Source organism: Erinaceus europaeus, chromosome 11 (genome assembly GCF_950295315.1).
Source record: "Erinaceus europaeus chromosome 11, mEriEur2.1, whole genome shotgun sequence".
Classification (NCBI taxonomy): Eukaryota; Metazoa; Chordata; class Mammalia; order Eulipotyphla; family Erinaceidae; genus Erinaceus; species Erinaceus europaeus.
In genome coordinates, this window is record NC_080172.1 from 25,500,655 (window position 1) to 25,524,334 (window position 23,680).

Below are 23,680 nucleotides of genomic sequence, written 5' to 3' on the forward strand. Positions count from 1 at the left end.
TTTATGCATTACATTTCCATCCCTCATTTCTTTTGTCTCATTTCATGTCTTCTATTATAGTGGTTTTAAAATGCTTACTCCCCATCTCTTATTGGCCCACATTCAAACCATTTACTATAGGCAATTAGCTTTAGTGTGTCTGAGTCTGTGTTATTTCAGTCTGTTCTGTTCACAACAGTCTTTTATGAGTATTCTTCTTATATCAGAATTTGAGTCAAAATAAGATTAGTGTCTCTTTAGGGCATTGTGATTTAGTTTTTCAGTTTCTAGCAAATAACTGCTGTTGTACTCTTGATTAAAAACAAAATACTTAGGGAGTCGGGTGGTAGCGCAGCGGGTTAAGCGCACGTGGTGCAAAGCGCAAGGACCGGCATAAGGGTCCTGGTTCAAGCCCCCAGCTCCTCACCTGCAGGGGAGTCGCTTCACAGGCGGTGAAGCAGGTCTGCAGGTGTCTGTCTTAAAAAACAAAATACTTGACAGACTTTAATTAAAATAGCCTAGTCAAACCATAACTTAGAAAGGACTATTTCATAACCAAGTACCTTAATCTAAAATCAAATACCTAAGCAATCTCAAATTCTTATATAAAATGTGTTTAGACAAACTTTAAAACAGATTGAAAGAAAATTAATAGGGTTTTTTTTTCCTCTTTTACCAGCACTGAGTTAACATATCCATCATGTTTTAAAAGATTTTATTTATTTATTAATGAGAAATATATGAAGTGATAGAGAAAGAACCAGACATCACTCTGGTACATATACCACTGGTATCTGCAAATAGTGACAGAGTAACCTTTTCTCTTCTACGTCCATTTTATCCCTATATTTTGCCTAATTGCTATGACTAGAACTTACAAGACTACATTGTATTAATGGTGATAGTGGATAACCCTCTTTTACCTGATCTAAAATTAAAAGTTTGCTACTTCTTGCAACTGAGTAGACCTTTACTAAAGTCAGGACTGAACCAGAAAGAACTAAAAAAAAAAAAAAACATGAATGTAGTAATTACAATAAAAGAACTTGGGCAGTAAATAAAGCCTCCCTAATAACAAAAGTTCAGGTCCAGATGACTTTATAACTTTTCTAACAACCCAATACAAATGAAATCTTCAATAGCTTTAAGGAAGAACTACAACCTCCACTCAACAAGCTCTTCCTAAAAAATGAGGACATACGAATACACCCATGAATTAAAAATCACCCTGATGTCAATAGAGAGCAGACAACAACAAAACAGTAGGTTGATATCCCTGATGATCACAGATGCTAAGATATTGGACAAAATCTAGTAAACCAGATGCAATAGTACATTAAAAAGATTGCATTGATTTCTCCTAGGGATACAAGATGGGTACGATATATGTTCGTCAATAAATACGATCCACCACATCAACAGAAGGATAACCAAAAACCACAAGGTTACGTCAATGGGTATAGAAGAAAACATTTGGTGAGATCCAACAAGCAATAAATTACAGTGTTCTGTTCTCCCTACCCTGTTTCATGAAAATAAATACATTTTAAAAAGAATATAACTACGATGCTAATTCGTTACTTAACAAATTGAGTCTGTGATACTTAGCCCAAAGGACATGTTCAGTTAAGTCTAAAAAATGAGAAGACAGATCAAAGCTGTATCTAGAATTTTGGAGGCTTACTAGAGAATTTTTTACAGGGGAGAGAAATTTAAATTGGATGTGGAAAATTGTTTGGAGAGGGAGAATTACGGAAAAGAAATTAAGAGGGACAGGCAGTGGCGCACTTATTACTAAGCGCAGGGACCCCCAGAGGAATACAGGTTCAACCCCGGCTCTGCACTTGGAGGGGAGACGTCTCACAAGCATCAAAGCAGGTCTATATATGTCTCTTTCTCTTTCTCTCTCCTTCTCTATCTCTCCTCCCCTCTCAATATCTCTCTGTCCTGCCAAAATAAATAATTATTTTTTTTTTAAAGTGAAAAAAATGGCCGCCACAAGCAGTGGATTTGTATTGCTGGCAAAAACTCTGAAGGCAAAAAAAGAATGGAAGGAAGGAAGGAAGGAAGGAAGGAAGGAAGGAAGGAAGGAAGGAAGGAAGGAAGGAAGGAAGGAAAGGAGGAAGGCAGGGAGGGAGGGAGGAAGGAGAAAGATATTCAGTAGAACTGAAGGAATAAATTAAGCACTTGACTGAGAGGAAAGTTCAGGGATTCCTAATAGAATGAAGGATCTAAAGTGGTAAATTACCTTTCAAAAGAAAAATCTCCGGTTGGGTGGTGACACACCTGACTGAGCACACATGTTACAATGCTCAAGGACCTGGGTTCGAGCCCCTGGTCCCCACCTGCACAGGGAATGCTTTGCAAGTTGTGAAGCAGGGCTGTAAGTGTCTCTCTTCCTCTCTATCATCCCCTTCCCTCTCTGACTGTCTCTATCTAGTAAGTAAATAAAGATAGTAAAAAGTAAAGTAAAATAAAAATATATAAAAAAGAAAAATCTCTTTTTCACTGAGATGGGATTAAATATTAACTTGTAAACAGATTGTAAAGAGGTATAAATGGAAATTGAACTTGGCTGTTTCTTTTTTTTTAATATATTCTCTTCTCAGGTGTAGAGTTCACCTGTTCCCATGTGTGAGGGCCCACGTACAAGGAAGGAAGCTTCTTTAGCAGGGGAGCAGTACTGCAGGTGTCTCACCATCACTAGGTCTCTCCCCCACTCTCTACCTCTCACCCTCCTTTCAAACAAAACACTCCTTTCTCTGTAATATAAAAAAGCCATGCAGGAGTCAGGCGGTAGCACAGCTGGTTAAGCGCACGTGGCTCAAAGCGCTCAAGGACCAGCATAAGGATCCCGGTGGAGCCTCTGGCTCCCCACCTGCAGGGGAGTTGCTTCACAAGCGATGAAGTAGGTCTGCAGGTGTCTTTCTCTCCTCCTGTCTTCCCCTCCTCTCTCCATTGCTCTCTGTCCTATCCAACAACGACGACAACAATAATAATTACAATAATAAAAAGCAACAAGGGCACCAAAAGGGAATAAATAAATTTTTAAAAAAGCCATGCTATCTGTGGAAAATGAGGATAAGATACATAATCAGAACTCTTAAATATCTATCCCACTGTGGAGATTGGGGGTGGTGGGCAGTGGTGCACTTGCTTGAGTACACACACCATTATAGAGATTTTAACTAAACCAGTTTATGCATAGAGCTGAGTTGTTCACCTGTGATCAAGTGTTGTTTTGCAATAATTCAGCCCATCATTTTTTAATTATCTACATAGCTTTTGTCCTTCTGCATAAGAATTCCAAATACAGTTGTTAGACTACTATAATTTTATGCTCTTGTAATAATCTAAATGCACTATATCAAGTTTTTGTAAGTCTATTGACTATAGACACTGAGTTTGGACGTGAACACTATTTTTGCATTATTGGCATTATACCTGGCACAAAATTCCTCCAACACATAAAAAGAAGCCTGTGAACTGTATTTTAGTGTGATTAGTTAAATTCATCTATTGGGGACAATAGATGGAATAAAACATCTCTCTCTCAACCCTGCTCCTGGTTTTTTGGAACTCAAAATAGTTTCTAGTATTAAGTGAAATATTAAAAATGTTTCTGGAAACTCAATGTCTTCATGTTTTGCTTAAAAGCTTTTTCCTTTTAGTTTGTGCTTGAATTAATTTACTTCTTCACTCGTGTTTTTTTAAGTCTATAAACTTTATCTATTAAACACCATTCCCACTAGCAAAGGTCTATGCTCCTACCGCCACACCCCTAAAGTGGAGCTGAAAACCTACCCTCTCAGAATTTTTTACTTTGGTGCCATACTCCAAACACGGTCAATTTCTGCTTTGCGTTTTCTTTTCTGTTCTTTCTCAACTTTAGTTCATTGGGTGCGATCATCCCATACTTGTCTGTCTTTTTTTTTTTTTTAATTTCTTTATTGGGGAATTAATGTTTTACATTCGACAGTAAATACAGTAGTTTGTACATGCATAACATTTCTCAGTTTTCCATATAACAATGCAACCCCCACTAGGTCCTCTGAAGGACCTGTATTCCCCCCCCACCCCCCACCCCAGAGTCTTTTACTTTGGTGCAATACGCCAATTCCAGTTCAGGTTCTACTTGTGTTTTCTCTTCTGATCTTGTTTTTCACTTCTTCCTGCGTCACCCGTTTTTTTTGTTTTGTTTTGTTTTGTTTTGGTTAGAGACTGAGAGAAATCAAGGTGGGGTAGATAGAAAGGGAGAGAGAGAGAGTCCATCCTGCAGTACTGCTTCACTGCTGATGAAACTTTCCCCCTAAAGGTAGGGGCTGGGAACTTGAACCTGGGTCCTTGTGCATTGTGGCATGTGAGCACTACTGGATGTGGCCCCACTCTTCTGGTTTCTGTAGTGCTGAGGATTCAACCTGGGGCATCAGAATCTCAGGGATGAAAATCTTTTTGCATCACATTACACTATCTCCCCCAACCTCCTCCAAACTCACTTTTTAGCATTCCATTTTGAGGTAGCCATACAGGTAATAATGAGAGGGATATCAATACAATACTGGTTAACTAGTACATCAGTCAAAAAAGTGAAATTGCATCTACTGAATATTCTTATCAAATACTAATTTCTCTTTCAAGTGGAAACAATTATAATAACCTGCAATGAGATAATAATTTGACAAAATAACTGAGTTGAAATGATCATAGTGAAATTATGCAAATGCATGTTATACCAAGGTGATGGAAATGCTTTACTATCATGCAAAGGCCTAGGTGATAGTTGACCCAGCAGAACACACTCCTTTCCATGTGTAAGTACTTAGGTTGGAGCCCTGACATCATGTGGAAGCAGCACAGCATAAATTTAAGCTCCACAAATGAAATAGCAGTATTGTGATGCCCCTTCCTCTCTTTCTTTGTCTAACTATATATATACATATATATATATATTAAAGACAGAAAAGATTCAAAAAGCAGATCATTTTTACTGTGGTAGTGAAGCCAACATTGCCACCTCCTGGTAAAAACAGATACTGCAAATTTGAAAAGAAGATTTAAACTTAAAACCTTTTTCTTAACAACACAATTTTATGGCTAGTGTTTCAAATTTCCTTACTAACTAGTAGCTCCACAGAATTTAATCTTTAGTACGTAAAGCAACATTAGCTAATTCTCATAACTGAAACATATGCGTGGTGGTAGTTTTTTAATATGCATGTTTAACCTAAGCAGAATCTGGTTTAAAAAGATAGTGTGAGTCAGATAGTTGAATTCAAGTTCTGTCTCTGACACTAGCTTTTTGTCTTGAAATTAAAATTCCCATGGGTTTTATTTTTAAAGACAGATTGATTTTTATGAAAAAGATAATCGATGAGGAAGACCAGAGCATTGCTTAGTTCTAACATATATGGTGCTGTCAGGAATTGAACCTGAGAGCTCTGGGCCTTCAAGCACATAAATCTTGTTTGTAAACAAGATTATCCCCCTTGAGCCTCTGTGGGCTTTGTCTCACACATAAAGCTGCAATAAATATAAAATGCAGTCCCCTGCACCACTGTAAGCCAATACTGAACAATGCTCTGGTTAAAATAAATAAGGGGAGTTGGGGGGTAGCGCAACAAAGCGCAAAGACCCACATAAGGATCCTGGTTCCAACCCCTGGCTCCCCACCTGCAGGGGAGTGGCTTCACAAGGAGTGAAGCAGGTCTGCAGGTGTCTATCTTTCTCTCTCCCTCTCTGTCTCCCCCTTCTCTTTCCATTTCTCTCTGTCCTATCCAATAACAACGACATCAATAACAACAATAAAACAAGGAAAACAAAAGGGAATAAATAAACACATATTAAAATACATAAATATAAAATTTATAACGCAGTTTGTCCCACATTGGAAGATATAACGTTCCCATGAAGCTTTTCAAAATGCATAATTGTGTAAAGGAAAGAAGCAATTAACTTATACAAAAAAAAAAAAAAAAATTAGCACTCCCAGGTCCCCTGGGAGTACTCTGCCAAATTGTATCATATAAGTCCTAAAACAGCATTCACATATGGTAAAAACGGGCATAATTTGACAAGTACCAGGGAGGGAGTTTGCCGGTGCTACACTTACTGCTCTGGGTTCACGCTGCCTCTGTCAAATTCTGAATGCTGAGGGTCCTTGCGCTTAGTACTCTGTACACTTAACCGGGTGCGTCACCTCCTGCCCCCCCCCCCTTAATTACTTACTTTTTTAGATGATTTTCATAATTTGGATGAGCAACTGGCAAAGAAACGTGTCATAAGAGGTCAAATATCAATGACAAATGAAATTTGTTTCCACATTCTTTGAAAGACATTCCACATTCTCAAAAACAACAAATAGCGTGCACCTGGATGTCTTTGTTTTGTCTAACAGTATCGTTACTATTTTCACGTAGTGTATCAGCCCCATTTCCTTATCAGAATATATCATATAACCACATGATACCATAAATTTAACCTAATTATACGTGGGTTTTTTCATGTAATGTTCTGTAGTGTTTTGGGACTCCTTAATTGGGGTAGGGTGGGCATTTATCTGTCAAACGATGTTCTCTCTATTGTTGTTTCTGAATGAAGAGTCTTGGGAAAACATTTTAGACAGATTTTAAACAATTTTAAATCTTTATAACGAAGGACAGGTAATCAAAAGAAAACTAGATAAATTTCATACTAAGGAGGAGCCGAACACATGACCCTAATCCCTATCCATTTTAAAACAATTTCTCTTCATTGCTTTCCAACTCTCTCGCACTCTGGCTAGCCTTACTTATCCCATACCAGAAGGATGAACTTACATAGAGATCTCTTTGTGCTGTGCACGCTTCCATATTATGCTGGAACTCAAACTAAGGTCCTCATGTGTGGTAAAATGTGCATCTGGGTGGGCTGTCTCCTGAACCCCATCTTTTGTTTTTCAATGCTTTAAAAATAGCATATCTAGTTATAAATCTCTTGTATTTGTTCTTAGAGTTCAATGACCTTCTTGGATGTGTCATTTAAAAATTTTAATCAGTTCTCAAAAGTTTTCAATCGTGGCTGGGAACACAACATAATGGCTATGCAAAAAGACTCTTGTGCCTGAGGCTCTGAGGTCCCAGGTTCATTCCTCAGGCCCACCAAAAGCCAGAGCTGAGCAGAGTTCTGGTCCTCCCTCTCCCTGACTTCCTTCTCCCTTCCCCTCCCCTCCCCCATCCCCTCTGCTCTCTAAGAAAATAAAGAAACATAATCTCTAACTAAGAAAAAAAAATTAAAAAGAAAGTTTTCTTTTTTTTTTTTTTTTGCCTCCAGGGTTATCACTGGGACTAGGTACCTGCACTAGGAATCCACTGCTCCTGTGGCCATATTTATTTATGCGTGTGTGTGTGTGTGTGTGTGTATGTATGTATTTAGATTGGACAGAGAGAAATTGAGAGAGAGAAGATAGAGAGGGAGAGAGAAGGATAGGTATATAATTTCTCATACATAGGAACTATTGTGTGAAGAATATACTACATACGAGTATGGTTTATACTGAAATAAATACATCAGATAAGTCATTAAATATCACTAATCAACAAATTAAAAAAACACTTATTTTTCCTTTCCCAATCATAAACATTTATTAATAAACAGAAAATTTTACTTCAAAATTTGTGCCATTCAATAAGTTTAAACACTTTAAAAAACTAGTATACTCTGATTTAATAAGATATGTACATACATTTTTCATAGCTGTTTACAACAAAAAAACTGAAATAAAAACCTAACATTTTATTTATATTTTACTTTATACAGATAGAAAGTAGATACAGTTATTCCCACTTATTGTAAGTGTTTCACCTTAATATTTATGGCAATTTAGAAAAATTATATGTTACAATTTTTAAGACATATATCTATGTACAAAAACCATCATAGGTCAGCTGATAAGTTTAAGCATACTTAAAAATAATCTAAATTTTGAAAAATACATTATTTTAAAAGCTTATTCTAAAAATAGCAACCCATAAAATATAGGTGAATCAAAAATTACAGTTTATAAATTACTGTAGTGTCAATACTGCCCTGCCATAAAAGGAGGTAGTACCTTTTGTAAACATAAAAATAAGAGTCTGAGGGAGTCGGGCTGTAGCGCAGCGGGTTAAGTGCCGGTGGCGCAAAGCACAAGGACCGGCATAAGGATCCCGGTTCGAACCCTGGCTCCCCACCTACAGGGGAGTCCCTTCACAGGTGGTGAAGCTGGTCTGCAGGTGTCTATCTTTCTCTCCTCTGTCTTCCCCTCCTCTCTCCATTTCTCTCTGTCCTATCCAACAACGACAACAACAATAATAACTACAACAATAAAACAGCAAGGGCAACAAAAGGGAATAAATAAATAAAATAAAAAATATTAAAAAAATAAGAGTCTGATTTCCTTCAAGTAACAAAATTATTCACTTTAGCCATTTGCATTAAAACTTTGTGAAAATGCATCATCTTCCTGAATTGACTGAATTTTTTTAATCCTTGATAACTAAAACTCATCATGCACACCAACTATTTAGTGAGTGACCTGTTCATCAAATTATTCCTATTCATGGGGGAATATTTTCTTCTCTCTAAATTAACTGACATTTTTTAAGATACAGTTTCCTAGCATGCTGTTGTTTTACATAAGTGAGTCCACAGACTCTTCCAATATTTTACAGCTAGACATTTTTTTTCTATTCCACTTCTTACTTCTACATATCAAACAGAAATAACATAAGTTTTCCTTTATCCCTGGGCTATAGCAGCAAACAGCATTTAAAATTCATGACTGGGTAGGAGGAATATTGCTCCTAAATTGAGTTGAAGTATCATACGTTTGTTATCGTCACTGTTGTTGTTGTTGTTGCTTTGAATCCATTTCCTAAAAAAATTGCTGTTTTCTTCCCTTCTAACTGAAACCTGTTATGTATTTATGTTCCCATTTAACTAGGTCAGTCTAATTCCAGACATTGCTCCTTTGGTTCTCTACTATTCAAATGATCTTATTTGTCTAACTCTTAACTCATTCCTCTCTTAACTGATTCCTCTCTTAACTCATTCCTTCTTGCACTCTAACTCGTAGAAGCGACTAGGTTCTAGCATTATTATTGCAACAAACTACCATCAAATATAAACTCTTTAAAGGCTGAATTTATAGCACTTCTAGCTCGGGTAGCCCACAAATTCTTTACACTTGTTTTGCTATTCTGGTCCCATATATATAATGCCTTTTACAAAAAGCTAGCCCAGAGGAAAATGACAATGAAACTTATTAAATGAGCAATCTTATACAGGGGAAAAATCACTATTTATTGATATTCAGTGATCTATTTCCTGCGTAGTCTGAATAGACAAATGGGTTAAAGCTAAATGAATAAAAAAAAAAAAAAAACTACTGCGATGTTATCAGTTATGTGCAATAGTTTACCTTCAAATAAACAAATCAGTTGAAGGGTGGAATTTAATGTCGTAATCAAACAACAATAACACATGCCTCCTATAAGTAAAATGATATTTTCGTTGCTTTAAATAATGTTTTAGATTATCCAATTTTTTAATGAAAAAAGTTAAATAACTGAGTGTGTAAATATTGGTAGTTCATTAGGGAACATTTTCAAGTCTAATTGGCACTTTATTGAAACTGGAATTTTCCTTTGGAAGGCACTATAATTAAATAATACTATCACAGAAACATAAAAGGTAATTGCTAAAAATCAGCAATATCAACAAATTACTACCTAGAATCTAAAGTAAAAAAGCATTTCTATAATTCCGTTATTTCCGTATTAGAAATATAAGTACAGTTAAACTATATTCTGATAGTTTAATAACTTTGTAATGATAAAGGGCAAACATATATGTAAATTAAAAAATAAATAATAACCATTATTCAGCTGATTTTAACTTCAATAATAGTTGTTGAATAAGATCATTTCCAGTTGGTTATTTTAAATTTTTATACCATACATTTTTAAAGTGAATATCATTATTTGCAGTGATAATTAAGTTGAAGAAAAATAGAAACATCTGTTTCTTGAAATGAACTTTTAGCAAGTCAGCTAGGTTTTTTTTTTCCCCCTCCCAGTTTACTTTATTAGTTGGAGTTTTCATATGTGAATGAGACGAGGAGTACACACAGTGATTTAGGTCTTTTGGTTGACTCTGAAGGCACAGCTCTATTTTTTTACCTTAAAATAAGAATTCATTCATATATACAGAAAATACAATTAATTATAAATATCAATTCTAAAAATATGATGCATATACCAAACATTTTGGGTAGATAATGCTATTATGGCACTATTTAACTTTACAACTGGAGGCCAATTTCCAACTGTAATATAGTCTCTGTGTTTGCTATTTTACCCTATGTTTTCTGACTTGTTGAGATCACAGTCTAGTGAAACAGTCGTCACAACAGTATCCTGATGTTGAAATGAGACTTCTGGGCCTGATGGTGGTGGTTTGTACAAGAAGATTGCAAGTCCAATGAAGGAAATGGTGATAATTTTACAAACAACACCTATGTATAAAAATAAAAATGAGTCAAACCTCAACTACAAAACTTTACTTTCACTGAAACATTCATCATAAAGAGAAATTCACCACTTTTAAAGAGAATATACTGTCAGCCTTTACTTATTTATTTATTTTTTAACTTTAGGGGAAAAGGTGAATACATGATATTCAGTCCTCGAGTAAATTTATGTTTAGGTATCAACTAAAAGTGTAAAATATGGCAATTTGTGACTAAACAAGGTTGGTGGGTTTCAAAGGATTCTAATCTTGACCTCAGCTATATGACCAAAAGTTGAAATTGATCATAGTAGAAGCACTGGCAATGCTAATTGAAATGGCATCATAGCTTTGACTTTGCAGTACAGTATGTAACATGTGCTATACAGTAATATTTTATTCAAAAATGTATATTTGAAAAGTAGGAATGCTCACTGCATTCATCATTACTAGATTTATATGGAGATTAATTACACAGTTGCTTCTGTCAAATGTTGTAGAACACTTAGATTGTATGCATGTGTGTATTCAGGAGAGCCAAGAAAAGGAACAATTTATCACCTATACCTTTTAGCTAAAAAGTTTAAATATAATAGTAAACATATTTTTCATAAAAGCACATTGGATTAAAATGTTTTTAATATAGGGGTAAATGATGATTTTAGTAATCTCATCTGCTCTGGTCAATATTTACTCCACTGTTATTTTGAATTTACTTCTTCAGTGAATAATCACTCTTGCCCTTACAATCCTGACAACATACTATGTATTTAAATAAATGTAGAAGTAAAAGTTATCTTAAAAAATGTGCCAAGTTAATCGCAGTGAATGTAACACATCTTGCAATTAAATATACATATGTTTCTATCCATATTTGTTTTAAATATTCTAGTTTATAAGGTTTTTCACATTTTTTACTTTTATCTCACACTAAACTAAATGTCATGCTTACTTTAGTAACCTTAATTATCATTTGTTGTATAACCAAGACTAGGATTAATTACAATGCAAAAGGATTAAACATCATGAATTACTAACCTATGAAAAAGTTTCTCCCTACTTGCAGGGGAGTCACTTCACAAGCAGTGAAGCAGGTCTGCAGATGTTTATCTTTCTCTTCCCCCCTCTCTGTCTTCCCCTCCTCTCTCCATTTCTCTCTGTCCTATCCAACAACTATGATAGCAATAACAACAATAATAACTACAACAATAAAACAAGGGCAACAAAAGGGAATAAATATTAAAAAAAATAAAAAGTTTGCTACAATATGCTTTAGAGCCAAAGAATGCTTCCCTAACTTGGTTCTATGTGTTTCCCAAAGCCCAGATACCTAGACAGTAAGGTTTCTGCTTTTTTTTTTTTTCTCTAGACAACACTAGTTTATTCAAAAATGCCAAGAAATCATCACTTACTTATGGCCACTAGCATGTGAGCCATCTTGATGTTATCATATACCCAGCATGCTCCTTTAACTCCACATTCATTCACATCCCAGAGAACACATGAGCTGTCTATCATGACACCAAATATAATCGGTCCAGGTATTGTGCCTAGAATTACAAATGAAACACACATGAGTAAAAATGATAGTTGCAAATCCTTATGCACATATATTTTGTATCATAGGTATCAATCTGTATATGCAAATCAGTTAGGGGTATAAGGAAACAAAATCCTAAAATAACTATGTAAAAATACTAAGTATTTCTAATTATTCAGAACTTTTAATAAAAATCTCTGGCACATGTTGGTTTAACATTTAGTTAAGTAAATATTGGACTGTTGAAAAATTCATGATCCATTTTTTCTATGCAAAAATGCATCAAGACTTCTGAAACAGCTCCATATTAGTTCACCATTTTTCTAGTTAATTCAATACCCTTGAAATTATAGCTCTTATCAGTGCTGTGCACTAACCAATTGTGCCACTGGAGCTATTTTTTAAAAATTATATTTTATATTTAGAAATCATGTCTATATATATAATTTCATTATATGACTACATTTTATTACTAGTTAAATATTTAAATAAAAATCTAACAGATTAAGTAACATTTAAATTAAAATAATATACTATGATACTCTTTTTTTTTTTTTTTGCTGCCAGAGCTTCACATGTGCATGATTTCACCATGCCTGAGTTGATTTTTTTAGCCCTCCAAAGCAGTAAAGAAAGAGCTTGCAATTGTTATGTCTCATACATGCATGATTCTACCACTACCAGGTCAACATTTTTTTCAGATACAGATAGATGTATATGATAAGTAGTCAGGTAGATTAGCTAGATGACAGACTGACAGAGAGACAGACAGAGGGACAGGCAGAAGAGAGACACTATAAACACTACTCAACCATCCTTGGACCAACCCTCAGAGTGTTAGTGTTACTGTGTGATGTTGGCGTTTGAAACAAAGTCTTTGCACATGGTAAGGACACATACTGAGTGTACTATCTATGGTCCTTGTTTAAACTATTTACTCACATTTTGTCATTGATAACATAACATATTGCTGTCCCAAGCAGAGATGAGAGAAGGGAGAAAAGGATTGCAGCAGTTTAAATAAGATTTTATCACAAGTTAACAATACAAATTTTATATAAAATGAAAAGATTAATATTTTATTATGCTCTTAAAATGTGTCAATAATACTGTGTATTTCCACTAAATATTATTCATCCTATAAAATTATTTTTAATTGAATTGGAAATAACTTAACCAGGTAGCTGAAAAGTAGTTATCTCCTTAGTGATGTATAAAGTTGCATCTCAAATATGAGAACAATTATGTTAATTAATTAACAATTAATTACAACTACATAGTTTTCTACTACATTTAAACTAATTTCTTTGGATATGCCATAAATAAACAGCACTTACCAACAAATTAATAAAATATTATGCTCACAAATGAGATCAGTGGAAGGGAAACAAGAATAGAAAAATAGCATACCTAATACTCGAAGTAACATAAATTGCATTCCTAAGGCTAGTGATCGTTGCCTTTGATTAACACACCTGGAAGTAAAAAAAAAACATGAGACCAAAAGTGCTTGTATAGTATATTAATTCTGAGAAAAAAATTATATTATATATATATATATATATATATATATATATATATATATATATATATACCAGAGCACTTCTCAACTTTTTTGTTTGTTTGTTTGTTTATGGTGGTGCAGGGGATTGAAACCCCTGGGACTTTGGAGACTCAGGCATAAAAGTTTCTTTGCATAACCATTAAGCTATCTATCCCCTTCTGGAGAAATTCGTTTTTATCAGTTTAATATTTCTATATTAAACTAAATGTTATACAGATGAAATATATTCTTTTAAAAAGTTTATACTAGGTTCAATATTTCTCAAGTCATAAAAGTAAGATTTGTCCAAACTATTGCAAATAATACCCAAAGTGTCAAATAAATTATAAATTGTAACATAAAGAACAGTTATTGACAGATAATTATTGATATTAATACATAGCAACACAGTAACAGTGAATGTTTTAGATTGAATTCCTAAAATTTCCATTTTTCAAAAAAGCAGATGAAGATAGTGATTAAATACTAAAGAACAAGAATTAATGGGAGTCGGGCGGTAGCACAGTGGGTTAAGCGCACATGGCGCAAAGCACAAGGACCCGCATTAGGTTTCCAGTTGGAGCCACCTGGTACCCCACCTGCAAGGAAGTCGCTTCACAGGCAGTGAAGCAGGTCTGCCGGTGTCTGTCTTTCTCTCCCCCTCTCTGTCTTCCCCTCCTCTCTCCATTTCTCTCTGTCCTATCCAACAACGAGGACAACAAGAGTAACTACAACAATAAAACAAGGGCAACAAACGGGAATAAATAAATATTAAAAAAAAAAAAAGAATTAACGAGGGGAAAAAAAAACGTTCAGAAAGATGAAAAAGCTGATGAAGCCCAATCAGAGGGTCCAATGAGGCAGCTTCTCAATGCCAAAGAACTAAAGATCTTTTAAGGATTAAATTGGTATTATAATAAATGATTGATGGAAACCACAAAGATCTATTAAGCCCATTTTCTTTTAGGGATGGAAAATTATGAAATGGAATGTATATGTTCGTGCAAGACAACTATCAAATGGTTTTGCTCATATGTGAGATAAAGAGAACTGAAATCCATGTACTAGCCAAATAAATAAATAAAGGAGGAGTAGAAGAAGGAGGAGGAGCTGGAAAAGGAGGAGAAAGAAAGAGGAGAAGAAGCATTAACATCATCATCATTAGCAACAGCAGCAGCAATAACAGCTGGCAAACCATTTCCAAGACTTTATGAGAACTATAAAGGTCATTATTGTGAGAATTAGGGTGCAGGCTTTGGTGGTGGGTGCGGTGGGATCTATACCCCTGAAATCTTAATGAATCACTACTAAAGCACTAATGAAAAATTTAAAAATACATACCTTAAGATGGACACAGTTATAGGAGTGCCAGACATAAAGGTAAAAATAATTGTAAAAAAGAAAACACCAAGGAAGACAGGCATATATTGACATTGAGTTCCACATTTTCCAGCCTTGGCTTCAAAATTAAAACCTGCTTCAGTAGGTGTTAATTCTGTTTTCCTTTCAATACATGAGCAGTTGTAATATACCTGAAAATAATATATAACAATACTAGCAATGTTTTTCTAGAAAACATATTTAAAGTAGGTGGTTTCTAGATAGGACAAACATTTTCAGTCTCAATTCATACACAGCAAATAAAGTTGAGCAAGAGTAATTAACTCTCATGCCATAAAGTGAAAACAAAAGGTTTTGATTGTGAAGTAGAATCATCCCTATATCCCTTTTGTGTGCAAATTTTTTTATTGTCATCTGTTATTCCCTTGACTTATTTTGACAAGAATATGATAATTATGTGATCTTGGACTTGCACATTTTAAACTGCATTCAATAGATTATAATTCTTCAAATGGCTTCCTGCTAGCTTTCCTCTTTTCCATGATAGGAGACTAGAAAGCTAAGAAGAAGCTTGTATAATAGAAATTTATTTTTTTTATATAAATCTCCTAAGCATAAATTTCTAAACTTTTTTCAATTGTGTTATTAAAAACAATCTGTATTTCTCTTAAGGTGAAATATTTGTAATAATAAAAAAGTTAGTTGTTACCTCATGATCCTTAAGTTTATTTTACATACAAATAACAATGCCTATCTAATAGACACACATATGAAAGAAAAAAAAAAGTTAACCCAGAGCAATGAAAGAAATTCCTGGCATTGATGGGTTTAAACTACAGTTGGGGGTTGGGGGAACTAAAATGTAAATAGTGTTTCATTATTCACATATGAACGATGTCCCAAAGGTGTATGTAGGCAACTTCTTAAATGTTTTCTCAACAGTAATTAATTACATGTGAGATAAGATAAGAAGGGAGAAGACTAGCAGGAGTAGTCAGGAGTTTATTTGTTCATTTTGTTTTATTTATTTATTTTTATTAAAGCAAAGCAAGGAGGTCTAATGTGATATTTACCATATTAACCTAGTTTACATGGAGAACACACTACTGCCGATGATAGGTAGAATGTACAACAGATCTTTAGGGCTTACTCATCTTATTTGACAGGATGAGGTGAGTCAAAGAGAAAACGAACAGACAGCGTATGATGCTGCTAGAGGGGAAAGGAATGCCATCCATAAATGAACACCCTGCCCCTTTAAGGCAAAATAGCAGGCACATTACCTTTGACTGATTTTCTAAAATGGAATTTTTACAACCTGCATAGCAGGGAGAAAAATATTGGACTCCATTTCCTCCACAAACAGGATAATAATTTGATTGCAAACAGTTACAATCAGCATTACAAGGAGCAGTCAAATTCCCCAGTTCTCCTGTCCTGTCAACAAGAAATTAAAAAGAAAACAAAAGAATAAATTCTCCATGTTGTGACTTAATGAACAGTTTGGAAGCATTTTTCTACCTTGCCACTTGGTCATTTATTCACTCAACACACTGAATTACTAAACACATGAAATGTCTACCTTTTCACACAGAGCTTAATGTATTGTGCAAGAAAGAAACAGTAGAGATGACAGTTATCAAATGTCTGTTGACACTGAGAAAAACAGAAAAAAAAAAAAAAAACACTTTCATTTTGATTGCAGATTATACCTTCAAGAGGTAAGGGAGGCTCCCTGACGTCTACGTATCAGATGCCAGTGGCATCCTTCCTTTGGATGTAATGGCCAAAAATCTCCAGACATTGACAAACTTCCCTGTGGTGTAGGTAAATTTGTTAACTCATAAATATGAATAAAATCAATGTATCAAACATAATCATTCTATCAATACGAAAAATGAGGCTCAGAAAAATTTAGTCCTTTTTCCTCCTTTGCCAGTTAAAACTCTCCTGGATCCCAAGCTCAATATTGTCCCATACTATTTCTTAATGGATATTATTAATATTTTTAATAGTAAAAAGGAAAATACACAACACATCTTTGATCTCTCCACTGATTTATTCAATTCATAAAGATTAAGCATGTACTGGACCCACACTAAGTATCAGGAATCAAAGTTGAGAAAGAACATCACAACCTTTAAAATTTTCCATTTAGGAAGAGAAATGGACACAGATAATTATACATTAATATGATGAGTTTGGATGGAGACAATTACAAAGTATTGTAGAAACTCTGAGGAAGAATACTTGCAAGTCAAAATTTAGACAAAGCCTTCAGGAGCTCAAGAAAGCCTAAGAAGCTCAAGAAATACCCAGTTAATGGGATAAAAAGAAGTTGTGAGGGGCGAGGTGGTGGAGCACCAGGTTGAGTGCACGTGTCAAATGCGCAAGGACTGGGGTTCCAGTTTCCAGTCCCCACCTGCAGGGGGAAAGTTTTGCAAGTGATAAAGCAGTGCTGCAGGTATCTATCTCTCTCCCTATAGCTTCCTTCCCTTTCTATTTCTGGCTGTCTCTATCCGATAAACAAAGATCAAAAATAAGGAAACAAAATAAAAAGGGGTTGTAAAAATGTAGGGCTTCTCAGAGTACTGTAAGGAATCTTTTCCTTTTACCATGCAAGCACAGGAAGATTAGTAAGAATTTTTTATAGATATGCATTAATAAATTAAACTTTTAATAAACTGATATGAAACCCTGTTTAACAATGCATCCCAAAAGCTCAAGATCATTAACACTGATTATGTCTGGAGGAATTTTTAAGACACATGATGTTTTGATTCACAATTAAATGTTTAAATCTTGGCGTAATACTAATGCAAATGAAAGAAGAGTATTCAAGATAATTCTAGAAATGTTATTTATTAAAAAGTTTCTTGGGAAAGTACAGGTCCTAGATAGGGATGGCAGAGGACTTAGTGGGGGTTGTATTGTTATGTGGAAAACTTAGAAATGTTATGCAAGTACAAGCTATTATATTTACTGGCGACTGTAAAATATTAATCCCCCAATAAAGGAAAAAAATGTTAAATAAATAAGAAAAAGTTTCCATTGTCCTTATTACTGTCTTCACAATCTACAGGGTCTTTAGGTCTGCCTTAGTCACCAGTATTAGTAACAGTCATAAAATATGAAATACCATAGTAAGTATATATAATATATTTTCTCTACCTGATCTAAATCTGGAATGTCATTGCTTCTCCAAAACAATACCTTAAGGAATTAAATCTATTAAGGTTGCTATAGTAATCGTACGGAAATCTTAACTTGTCATTTAGCTATAATTAATAATAATAGGCTGGATTTCAATAAGAAATTAATATTTAAATCTACTCTGTGGTAAAAATGTTTCTCAGTCATAATTCCATGAAACCTCTTTGAGTCTAATCAAAAGAAATTAAAATACTCTCCTTTTAAATTCCATAGCCCTTTGTACATATCTCTTATTATACTGTAGACTCCTTTAGAGCAAAAGTTTTGTCATAAACATCTCCTACATGTAATAGTCAACAAATGTAGAATAAACGCAGTGAAAGTAAACTATTACTTTAGGATGGTTAACATCATATTGATGTAAAGGAATGATAAATGAGTAGCAGGTACAAATAATAATTGTTATTGGCTATCTGAATACTTCATTAAAGAAGCTATGATACTCTTGACAAGAATATCACTTCCCTCACCAACTATAAACATATGTAACAAAACAATTCAGGCAACACTGCAGGCTATCAAATACATTGTGTGCAGTGCTTTCCTGCCTCATCTCAAGGATTTAGGATTGCTTAGGATTTCAAGCAAAGCAAACAAGGGGATAGAATATAGAATGATCGGGGCCAGCTGCATCGCACCGGTTAAACACACATAGTACAAGGTGTAAGGATCTGTTGTACAAGGGTCCCAATTTGAACCCCTGGCTCCCCACTTGCAGAGAGGTCACTTCACAAGCAGTGAAGCAGGTATGCAGATATATGTCTGTCTTTCTCCCTCACTATCTTCCCCTCCCCTCTCAATTTCTCTCTGTCCTATCCAAAAATCGGGGATGGGGGGAATGGCCACCAGGAGCAGTGGAATTGGAGTGCAGGCACTGAGCCCTGGCAATAATACTGGAAGCAAAAAAAAAAAAAAAGGAAAAAAATTATAGATAGATTTAAAAATTATAGGTAGTTACAATTATTATTATCACCTAGGATTGGTATTAATGATTGCCTAGCCTAGTTTCAGCTAGAATTTCACTAGAGGAAGTTACCTGTTTTCTGAAATCTAAGTCAGTAGAGATATATATTGTGAAATTTTCCTTTGGATGTTAATCACCATATGACAGAAACAATAACACTTACTCTGTCAATACTTTCTGAATAATACCCAATCTTTATATAAGATATAAATCATATATATGAAAAAGAATTCAAACTTTTTAAAGCCCATGTCACACAATTGTATTTATTAAAGCATAAACTTGAGGATACATATAGGTTTTACTATCCTGATAAACATCAAAAAGTACTGAAGTATACTTACCCATTGTATGTTTCATGAACACCGGCAAATGGTTCGTTTTCACAGTTGGCATAAATAAATACAAAGCTCAATGCAAGTGAAAATACAGATGTAAGCAAAGCAAACTTCATTGTGTTTCTACATGTCATTTTAAATTTTGAAATAAGGACACCACCTAAAATCTGACCAAGAGCAGCCCCAGGAATTAAAACAGCTCCTAGAAAGCAGAAAATTTGGACACAATAAGGAAAATTGCAAGTATATTTAGTAATTTATATTGGCAATTGAAATACATCAAAAATAAGCACCAACATAGTTTCAACATAGGAGAACATGCATGTGATTTAGAAACACAGTGACTTAACTATATCTATATTAATAAAACTAACATTTTGAATATTAAGAGTATCTACATCTATTTCTCATTCATGTAGTAGTATAATGTCAAAAGTCAAAACTCATTAAAATCTGTAAAGAGTTTAAATTTCAAAAGAAGGTCTATTCAATAATATGTATACTTCTGTAGAAATCAGAGGTTAAGTAAATCAAATTTTATTTTAAAAAGATATATGCTACCCTAGTAAAAATAAGTTCACTAGATTAAGAAAGAACAAAGAAAATGCATTACCTCCAAGGATAGCAGCAAAGCTAGAGGTCAATCCAAATTGATTTTCTATAAATTTAGGTAAAAATGTAGCAAACCCAGTCGTAACTAAGGCTTCTGAAGAAGTTGCTACAACCAAGCACATAAAAACTGTATTCCGCAGCAAATTCTAGAAAAGAAAAAAATACATTTCAAAAACAAATGTGATTAAACTGCAAAATCAAACATTAAAATGGTAGCATCGTAAAATAACAAGTTTTTAATAAATACAAACATAACTATATATAACATTTCAACATTTCCTACAGTGAAAAGTAAATGACAGGGAGGTAATTCAGTGGGTAAAGTATGTCTTACTACTACGTGTGAGGCTTTGGGCCTGAGCTCTGACACAAAATGTGTGTACCATGGGCATTATCAATGGAACTCCATGGATAGTGGAGTGATACTTTGGTGTTTCTCCTCATCTACTTCTCTCTAAAAAGCTATATAAAATAAAAATAGGGTTGGGGGACAGATGGTAGTGCACCTGGGTAAACACACATTATTACCATGGACACAGATCAGGGTTCAAATCCCTGCTCCCCACCTGCAGAGTAAAGATACGCTTCATAAGCACTGAAGCAAGTATTACAGGTATCTCTGTCTCTTTCACTCTCTATCACCCCTTCCCCTTTCAATTTCTCTCTGTCCTGTCGAAATTAAGAACAATAAAGAGAAGGAGATGAAGAGAAAGAAGAAGAAAGAGGAGGTGGAGAGTAGCAGGAAAGGAGGAGGAGAAAAGGAGAAGGAGGAGGAGGAGAAAAATGGGAATGGGAAGGGGAAGGAGAAGAAAATGGCTGTCAGGATGAATGGATTCATAGTGTGGACACCTAGCCCCAGCAATAACCCTGAAGGGGAGAAAAAAAGGAATAAAAATTCCCCAAGGAGGCAGTTTAATATGATCATGGATATAAGAATCCCTTGGCTCATTTCCTGACGTTGCATTAAAAATAGTGTAAATGACTTATTAGCATATTATTTATGTATACTATCGAAAAAAACTTATATGTAGAACCATCTCTATAGTTGATAAATTAGGTGACAGTACTTTTATTATTTTTGCAAGGTGCCAGAGAAGTAGTTAAAAACTCACTTGGAAAGAGGGTCTTTCCCAAAATTTTCAGTAAATCTCTATAATAAATCTATCTTAACTGGACATTTTTATTGCACTGAATTGTTACATCAGTAAATGAACAGCTTGACTATGAACACAAATTAAAATAAGTGTGAAGACTATCAACCTTGCAGTACTGGTTTATATTTAAAAGATTAAGTAGTTGTGGACTTTAGATTGGTATAGAGTTAAGCAGTTTACTTATTTATTTTTACCAGAGAGCATTGCCTTACTTTGAGGACTGAAACCGATACATTTGGTGACTTAGGTAGGTATGAAAGTCTTTTCACATAACCATATCTCCCCAGTCCAGAGTTAAGAACTTTTACATAGCTGTCTATATTACTACTAGGCTTAAATTTGAAAGCCAAATTATAGTTCTAGAATATTAAATACAAATAAGTTTCATAAAGTCAAGTAACATACACTCCTGCCACCAACACACACACACTATCTTAAATGGCAAGACAGAAAAAAATTTTATATTTATTTATTTTCCCTTTTGTTGCCCTTTTTTTTTTTAAATTGTTGCTGTAGTTATTACTGTTGATGATGTCGTCATTGTTGGATAGGACAGAGAGAAATGGAGAGAGGAGGGGAAGACAGAGAGGAGGAGAGAAAGATAGACACCTGCAGACCTGCTTCACCGCCTGTGAAGCGACTCCCCTGTAGGTGGGGAATCAGGGCTCGAACCCGGATCCTTAAGCTGGTCCTTAACGCTTTGCCACCTGCGCTTAACCCGCTGAGCTACTGCCGACCCCCCCAAGGTAGGAAACTTAAAAGGTAAAGTCGGGGGCTGGGCAGTGGTGCAATGGGTTAAGCGCGTATGGCGCAAAACCCAAGGGCGGAATTAAGGATCCGGGTTTGAGTCCCCAGCTCCCTACCTACAGGGAGGGTTGCTTCACAAGCCATAAAGCAGGTTTTCAGGTGTCTTTCCTCCTCTCTGTCTTCCCCCTCCTCTCTAGATTTCTCCCTGTCCTATCCAACAACAACACAGTGATGACAACAATAACAACTACAATAACAACTATAATAACAACTACATCAACAACAAAAAAATGCAACAAAGGCAAAAAAAAAAGTGGGGAAAATAGCCTCCAAGAGCAGTGGATTCATAGTGCAGGCACTGAGCCCAAGCGATAATCCTGGAGGCAAAAAAAAAAAAGAAAAAAGAAAAAGAAATAAAAGTCAAATAAATTAACAAGAATAATGAAAAAAAAGTGCCTGAATAAGATATGCACTAAGGAAGACTATACTTTCAGGGATCATTTCTATAGTTTGTTACTAGATATGCACTAAGGTGTCAGGCTACAAAATTAACATACAAGAGTCAGTGGCATTCTTTTATGTAAACACTAAATCAGAAGAGGAAGAAATCCAGAAATCAGTCCCATTCACTATAACAACAAAAACAGTAAAATATCTAGGAATAAACCTAACAAAAAAGAAGTGAAAGATTTGTATACTGAAAATTATGAGTCATTATTCAAGAAAATAGAAGAAGATACAAACAAATGGGAGATATCCCAAGTTCATGAATTGCAAGAATTAACATTATCAAAATGAATATTCTACCCAGAGAGCCATATATAAAGTTCCATTTCTCTTTCTTTCCTTTTTTTTTTTTTTTTTTGCCTCTAGGGTTATCACTGGGGCTCAGTGCCAGCACTACAAATCCACTTTTTCCATTTTATCTGATAGACATAAATTGAAAGGAGAGTGAGAGATAGGGAGAGAGAAAGATAGACACCTGCAGACTTGCTTCGCTGCTTTCAAAGTTTGAGAAGCTTCCCCAAGCAGATGGGGAGCCAGGGGCATGAACTTGAATCATTGTGCTTAGTACTATGTGCACTTAACCAGGTGGACCACTGCCCGACCCCCACCATACACTTTTAATGCAGTCTTCATCAGTGTCCCAACAGGCACTGGGTGGTGGCACACGTAGTTGAGTGCACATATTACAATGCATAAGGATCCGGGTTCAAGCTCCTGGCCCCCACCTGCAGGGGGAATGCGTCATGAGTGGTAAAGCAGCGCTGCAGATCTCTCTCTCTCTCTCTCTCTCTCTCTCTCTATCACTCCCTTCACTCTTGATTTCTGGCTGTCTCTATCCAATAAAAAAAGATCCAAAAAAAGAAAGAAAGAAAATAAAACAAAAGCCATAAAAGTTTATCTAGAACCAGAAAATACCTAGAATCACCAAAACAATCTTGAGAGAAAAAAAAAAAAAACATAACTGGAGGTATCACACTCCCAGATTTCAAACTATATTACAGGACCTTGTAATCAAAGCTGCCTGGTACTGAACAAAAATAGACATATTGGCCAGAGGAATAGAATTGTGAGCCCAGAAATAAGCCTTCATACCTATGGTCATGTAGTTTTTAACAAGGTAGGGGCAAACTATTCAATGGAGAGAATCACTTCAATAAATTGATGAGAAAATTGGGTTGAAATGTGTAGCAAGTTGTGGTCTATATACACAATGGAATA

The 23,680-nt window shown here is 35.0% G+C and overlaps 1 protein-coding gene and 1 pseudogene across 1 annotated transcript in view; one reads left to right on the forward strand and one right to left on the reverse strand.

Annotated features, from left to right (window-relative positions):
• Positions 1-10,051: 10,051 nt before the first annotated feature.
• The window catches only part of SLCO4C1 (solute carrier organic anion transporter family member 4C1), a 77,063-nt gene continuing 63,434 nt past the window's right edge, over positions 10,052-23,680 (reverse strand). The window contains exons 7-13 of the mRNA XM_016193531.2: positions 20,056-20,200; positions 19,449-19,644; positions 16,211-16,364; positions 14,928-15,118; positions 13,454-13,518; positions 11,916-12,053; positions 10,052-10,510 (exon numbers count right to left, since the gene is read on the reverse strand). Coding sequence (XP_016049017.2) covers positions 10,350-10,510; positions 11,916-12,053; positions 13,454-13,518; positions 14,928-15,118; positions 16,211-16,364; positions 19,449-19,644; positions 20,056-20,200 — 1,050 coding nt within the window. The 3' untranslated portion in view covers positions 10,052-10,349. The remainder of the gene's footprint in view (positions 10,511-11,915; positions 12,054-13,453; positions 13,519-14,927; positions 15,119-16,210; positions 16,365-19,448; positions 19,645-20,055; positions 20,201-23,680) is intronic.
• LOC132541526 (small nucleolar RNA U3) lies at positions 22,434-22,507 on the forward strand (annotated as a pseudogene).